Source organism: Melanotaenia boesemani, chromosome 10 (genome assembly GCF_017639745.1).
Source record: "Melanotaenia boesemani isolate fMelBoe1 chromosome 10, fMelBoe1.pri, whole genome shotgun sequence".
Lineage (NCBI taxonomy): Eukaryota > Metazoa > Chordata > Actinopteri > Atheriniformes > Melanotaeniidae > Melanotaenia > Melanotaenia boesemani.
The window spans coordinates 16235115-16242436 of record NC_055691.1 but is presented as its reverse complement, the minus strand read 5'-3'; the positions used below and the strand labels follow the sequence as shown (position 1 = coordinate 16242436).

Here is a 7322-nt window from a genome sequence, read left to right as displayed (position 1 = left end):
GCTGGTCTGATGAGTCCAACCCAGTACTAGCAAGGTGTACTTAATAAGATGATCATTGGACATAAATTGAGAGTGATATAAGAGAGATATGGTCAGGCTAACAATTGAAAATATATACAAGAAGAAACACAAATAATTGAGAAGCATAACACAGATGTTTAGATGTAATTGTGTGTGTGTTTTATACAAGAAAAAACATGAAGGCTGTAATGAGATTATGAAATATATAGTTAATGCTTGCATGACATGCAAGTACTCTAATAATAATAATAATAACTGTACCTAATCCAAAACTAAGACTAAAGGAACTAGATATATACCATCATTTACTGCAGGAAAGTAGGTGATGTTATCAATAATAAACAAAATAATCTTAGTTTGTATGTTCGTAATTTGGTATTTTCTAAACCTATTAAATGTGTTGCTGTTGACCAGTCTGTAATACACCCTCACAGGCATGTCTTACATAGAACTATTTCACATAGCAGGACAAAAAGCAGTAATGAAGCACAAACATTATCATCATAGGTTTATTGGCATCATTGGCATGATGATGACATATTCTCCATGTATGATTATAGAGCCATTAATAGGGATGATCACGGACGTACTCCATGATGTGTTTCAGGGCCAGCCAAGTCTCTGTGGCAGTGGGAATGATCTGATTGGCTGGCAGGATGAAACCATATAAACCGGTGTCCCTTAGCTCAAAAGCAAAGGAGTATTTGATGCCCATATTGTAAGACCAGTCAATGCTTCCACCACTGGCTTGATCTGAATGGAAAGGAAGGCATAAAGTCATTTTTAGGATTCGTGTTAGGATGTGGTGGCATGAACAAGTAGGTGGACACGGTTACTTACAGATGATCTTGCAGATGCTTCCAACCTTGTATCTGGTGCCATAGAGGGAAGTGAGTTTCTGTACTGCAGCTCTGCCAACCGAGTCCTGCAGGAAGGCAAAAAGTACATTGCAATTAGGAAAAATGTAAAGATAATACTGGTGCATGTTGTGCAAGTATTACAAATGAAAGGCCAGTCAAGGAAAGCCCCTTTTCAAAAAAGAAAAACAGAAAAAAAAAAAAAAAAAATGAAAGCATCCAGGTCAAATCAAAAAGCCTCTGTACAGGAGAGTTGTATGACATAACATTTGCAATTACAGCACAACAGTTTTATTAATAAAGCACAAAGCTATTAGTTTTTATCAGGAAGGGGGTTTAGTTGTGCATGAATGACTGCAGGACTATGGGCCCATTAGGGAAATTCCCAGAGTTCATTTGTACTGCTTAAGCATAAAGAGCAAAGCTGGCTGAGTTAAGGGAAAGAACTGATCTGAGTAGAGAAGAGTTCATAATTCATCGACCTTTAGGGAAATTATTCAAAATTTTAGTTATTAAACTTTAATTAGGTTAGAAATTGCAATCCCAAGCTATTGCTGTCAGTGAATAATGGAGTTAAAAAGCAGGATATGAGACCTCAGATTGGCTCATCAAACCAAAAGCTTTTTGTCTCCCTGAGGATACATTTCTGTACAAAGTAAACTTCACAGCATCTCTGATGTGTGATAACTTCTCTATAAACATAGTTTCACAGGAAGAATCTTTGTTTAGAGAAGAAAGATGTCTTAAGATTTCATTTGTCATGTTCTCCACATTAACTCCATTTTTCTCCTTCCATACCAGTTCAGGTTGATCAGGCACGTCCCCGCAGGTGTATCCATAGGGGTACATAAGCAGTTGGGAGTAGGCATGGACGGAGATGAAGGATTTGAAGTTGCCATGGCTCTTGATCAGGTCCACCACGTTCTTCACTTCAATCTCAGAGTGAGCAGAGAGGCCATGATAAGAATCACTGCAGGGGTTTTGACTGGCACCAGGGCCTGAACAGAAGAGATTATTATGTTAGATTCATATGTGGTGCAATTCAAGAGGATAATGTCATCCATACTTGACATACAGTACGTAATGCAATGATGCCTATGTGAAGTTTTCCATACTTAATAATATTCTTACACCAAAAGTTTAAGAAGAATTCCTGAAGGAAATTATTGTGGAACAGTTCAATTCTTGCACATAATAAAATGACCACTAAGAGCAATAAAAGAAAAAAACAAAAACAGTTTTATTAATCCATTTATCACAATAATATTTTATAATTTCCTCACAGCCCTGTTTGAAATTTGCTACTGTTGAACAGTTATGTAAGTAGAAGATAAACGGAAATCCTAAAAGGAGTAAGAAGCTTCCTGGTGTTCTGACTATAAAATGAAAACCACCAAACAAAAAGAACAGACGCCCACAAAGCAGGAGAAGCAATAATCTGGCAAATTGTTTTCAAATGCCTGTTTTCTCAGAGGGTGATGTAATGAAAGTTATCAGGAGTGAGGAAATCGATGTTGAGGTGTGGGATAACCCAAAAAGAATCAGAAAAAAGACAGAAATCTAAACCCTGATCAGACTACAAAGATCTAAAGGAAGACTTTATTGGACTCAGGAGTGGTCATGCTCACTGGTGTCATGGAAACAACCAAAAACTTCATGTTTTTGTTGCACTCAATAGTAATAACACTAACTGATATCCCAGATTATATTAATCTTTTACAGGAAAATGACCATCTGTCTCATTTAAATACAAAAATAATTTAATGTTTGTACAATACTGACCACCAAAGCCTGCATCCCAGTTCCTGTTGGGATCGACTCCAATGCATGTGGAGCCTGGGTTCTTGGAACGGGTCTTCCGCCACATACGATTCTGTCAATCAGTCAGTAAAATTTTTTTTTTCCACTTTAATGATGCTTCAAAATTTTTATGCTTTAAAATCAAACCCACATTCTATTAATTTCTGGAAAACAATGGAAGAACTCAAACTGGAATAAAGCAATGGTCACATACATTGGTGTGGGTGAAAACATAACCATCAGGATTGGCCGCGATCAGCAAGTAGATGTCCATAGTGTTCAAAAGAGAAGTCAGGGAGGCGTCACTGCCATAATCAGTGGCAATCTGAGCAAAAAACACAAGACATGGTTTTACGGAACTCCTAAAAAGAAGTCTGTACATATTATTTAAAGTTTTATGCAAGAGACAAATTACTCAGCCTGCTTGATATTCTGTACCTTGTTGGCCGTCCACACTCCTGTAGCCTGAGACACCCACTCTCTGGAGTGAATACCAGTGTCTATCCAGATAGCGGGGCGCTTGTTGCCACCAGTGCTGAACTAAACACAAAGTTGACACAATCAAACTCAATAGATCTGAACGCAGATATTTCATACAGCTAAGAATGATTGGTTTGTCTTCTCTAGCAGGTTTCAAGTTATGAAAAGAAGAGGTACTGCTTATCAGTCCTGTGCTAAAACATACCTTACAATGCCAGAACACTCTCATGGATATTAAAACATATGCAAGGCTGGTGTGTTCTTGTATGAAACTGATCAGGACTGTCTTACCTTGAGCACGTACATGGGCCTGTTTTCATAGGACCTGCCAATGTCCTGCTTGCTGATGAGGTCTGGGTACTGAGCCACCAGGGTATCCATCCAGCTGTAGATCTGTATGGAGAAAGATCATGGTGTACAACACAGATAACTGAACAGCAAAAATATTCAGAAGTTCACATGAAATAAAAATTTAATATGTTTGCCTTTGTGAAAAAGAGAGCCATCCAGACAACATTTTTTTAAACTTGTCCTGTTCAGCATGATGGCAGGATGGTCTGACTGCTGTGTTGAGTCAAACAAATTGGCTTTGTCAAAGGAAGCTGTATGGGTAAAAGGCTCCTGTTGATAATCAGATTAAAAAGAAAAAAAATCTTATCTATTTATTATGAATTATGGAATTTATGTAATCTTGCTGGACCTGATCGGAGGGGGAAGAAAAAAAAAGAATAGTTAAAAGAAGTAAAAAGAAGAGTAGAAAAAAGAAAGTGGAGACAAAGATACAACAGATAGAAGGCAACAACCCTTTAATCCAGACAACAACCAACTGCTACACCTGTACAGAAACACAATAGAGAGTTTCCTACAGCTTTTACAAGAAAACAAGGCAGTCATCAGGAGTATCACAACAACAATCAAAGCAGAAACACACACAAGAAAAACTAAACACAAGTAGCTCGTAATGTATAAACCCACTGGAGAACTCGGTGTGAGGAATGAGGAGTGATCAGAAATAAGTGTTATCGTGCAAATGCGACCACGCCTCTACGGAGGCTAGAGGTAGAATGAGGCGGCCCAGAGACCTTGGCGAACAGCAGCAATCCCAGAACATGAACCCCAGCCACCCCACCATGAAGACCACCCGGACCCACCCAGAGGGCGGCAGAAGAAGGCCCCAGTCAGAGCCCCCGATGGTCACCAGGCACAGGCCCCAGCGGGCCAAGATCGGCAGCCGCCAACCCTGCCAGGCACCGGCCATCCAGGGTGGAAAGAGTGAGCATTTAAATTAGTCTCTATCTAAAATAATTACACTAGGTCAAGCAAATATATTGTGTATTTTTACATGCTGTGCAATGGACTGGTGACCTTTCTATGGTGTACCCTGCCTCTCGCTTTTAAGCTGCCGGGATAGGCTACAGCCTCCCTGCAACCCTCTATTGGAATAAGCAGGTAGTTGGATGAATGGATGGATATTTGCATGTGCCAATCCACTACCTTAAATATCATTCATCAGTATTTTTCTAACCAATCAGGGTTCGATGAGGCTCATCTGAGTTATGAAGAAAGTTCTGAAGTTGAGATCATTTAAAAAGTTTACTGTTTCCAGACGGTGATAAGCTCCAAAGTTGAAGCTCCTTGTGTTGCGCTCCTTCATCTGGTTCTCCTCCATCTCAGCTTTCTCTTCATCAAGGAGCTCCTAAATAAGATACAAGAGATCTAAAATTTACATCTGGTGTTGCTTTATTCTCCAATCCTGACTCAGGACTTTAGAGGTTTACAAACCTGGAGGTTGTCAATCATGACAGTGAAGGGGACGCTGTGAGCATGGAGGTACTCCTTCACAGAGCTCAGACTGGAACGGGGCACTCGGATGTCTACAGGAAGTTCAGTGGAGACTGGGTGAAGCCAGAAGTCCAGCTGGAATCAAAAGAGGCAATGAGAAATCACACTATGGACTACAAATGGACACACGAAGATTTAAAAGTACTGAAAATGGGAAAGTCAAGTGGAACAATAGTACCTCCAGCTCATCTTCAGCCCCCAGAGCCTGAAGAAGCTGAATCTGTTCCTCTGACTGTACATCAACCCTGATGACCTGATCACTGGAAAGAGATCCATTTTAGTCTCTTAACTTTATCGTTTGAGTTTTTTCTGTGACCTAATTATGTGTTGGATAGTATTTTGGTAGTAATTTTTAGGTGGTTCAATTTTTTCTTCACCAGCAGTAAAAAAAACAAATTAAAAATACACACACACACACACAAAGTTTCCTTGAGTATTTTAATCATATTATAAGGGCTATGCCATCTTTTGAGGTGAAGAGTCATAGCTCACCATTTTAAGCCCAATACTATCAGAGTATTTTACTCAAAGTGAGTGCAATGAATTTAGGAGGGTCCATGTTGCAGTGCATAAGAAACATCATGGAATTATGATAAATACAGCCATGTGGGCTTGGGAGCACCTTGGAAAACTATATTTACTTAACAAGTCTGCAGCTCCACCCAGAATCTACAGCAGTACTGCACAAAGATGAAGCCATCAACTGAGATGAGCCCATGTTTCAGCTGCTTTTTTGTCAACAATGAGAAAGACCATCCGGCCTTTTTATCAAAAGCCAGCTCAGCTTTTTTCTGAAGTGTGTTGCTGGGATCAAACTTTAGATTAATTTATTTCTTCTATATAAGTTAAGTTGTTCTGTAACGGTAAGAAAAAAAAATATTTGGAGTCAAATATATTAAGTAAAAATGTCCATCTAGTACCTCTCCTTACACCTCAGATCCATATCCTTTTCTGGGTAGGTGTTCCAAATGCTGACTCAGATGTTGTTTTTCCCCACATGCACATTTTCCACTCAAGCAGAAATATAGATAATTAGCTCCTGCAGTAGAAAGGGTCAATAAAATCCACACCCTGTTGCTACATCAGTCTAGAATAAAGTCACCACTAAATAATGTAAAAGAGCAAGAACACTGATCAACTTACCCACTGAAGACCCTCTCAGCTTTGGCTACAGCCACAAGCACCAACAGCATCCAAAGACCTTTCATCTCACCTTCACTTCTGAACCTTTCACAGTGATCAGCGCTTCTAGTCTCTTTATATTATGACTCGGCAGGTGGCCTGTTCCCGTGCAGCAGAATTTGCTCACTTCTCTGAGAATCACACAGCTTTTCGGCCTGGAAAGAGGTTATTTTAAGTTATGAACATGCTGATTAAGCTTAGTTCAGTCGTTCCACTTCCCAGCTGCAGATAGTGATAGTTTCCCTGCATATTTTACTGAAGAAAATGTACTTGTTCTTATTACACATTATTGTTTGGGGCTATAGTAAAACCAACAAGTGCTTTTTGGCTTTACTTTTCAGAATCAGCATCCAGTATTACATGATAATATCACATGCATGTGGTGCAGACGGTGCATTAATTAATTAAATAGTGTACAAATTATATATATATATAAATATATATATACATATATACTACCGTTCAAAAGTTTGGGGTCACTTTAATTGATTTAGATGACTATTACATTTTATTAACTACTGACAAATTTGAGTAATTAACTGTATATTTGATTTATTATATATGATTTTTCAATATTACTTAATTAATGACACATACCTCTGGCAAGGTGGAGGTCATGTTCTCTGTGGCATCGGTCTGTCTGTCTGTCTGTGTGTTAGCAACATAACTCAAAAAGGGATTTTGATGAACATTTTAGGATATCTCAGAAATGCAATAAGGAACAACTGATCTAGATAATGGAATTTTTTAAAGGATACTTTACAATGTGGAGATAGGGATAATTTTGCCATTGGCGTTTCTAACTAAAAAATAATGCCCACAATCATTGGCAAAATAAATAAATAAATAAATAAATAACGTACAATGGCTTGGCAGAGGTCCGCACCCCGAGTCCTTCTATTGATATATCTATTAATCTAAGTGATTATGTCCAATTTAAACAAATTATTGACACATTTAATTATTTATTTCATGCTACATTTATGTATTTTACTGTGGCAATTGTCTCGTTTCCCTTCATAATTGTTGGGTTCAGTTGTAATTACATTATAGTTTTTGTGTGTTGGGATTAAATGGACACTTGCATTTGGATGCAGTCACCAGTAGATGGCAGTGCAATAACATACTTAAATGCTAAGG

General features: G+C 38.5%; 1 protein-coding gene across 1 annotated transcript; it reads right to left on the bottom strand.

Annotated features, from left to right (window-relative positions):
- Positions 1–516: 516 nt before the first annotated feature.
- LOC121648012 (carboxypeptidase A2-like) lies at positions 517–6251 on the bottom strand. The gene is made up of 11 exons (XM_041997897.1): positions 6144–6251; positions 5179–5260; positions 4941–5075; positions 4756–4854; positions 3450–3551; positions 3117–3218; positions 2893–3003; positions 2661–2751; positions 1677–1876; positions 862–946; positions 517–774 (listed from the first exon to the last, which is right to left on the bottom strand). Exons 1-11 carry the CDS (start codon positions 6206–6208, stop codon positions 587–589), a joined length of 1260 nt encoding a protein of 419 aa, XP_041853831.1. The 5' UTR covers positions 6209–6251; the 3' UTR covers positions 517–586.
- Positions 6252–7322: the final 1071 nt, after the last annotated feature.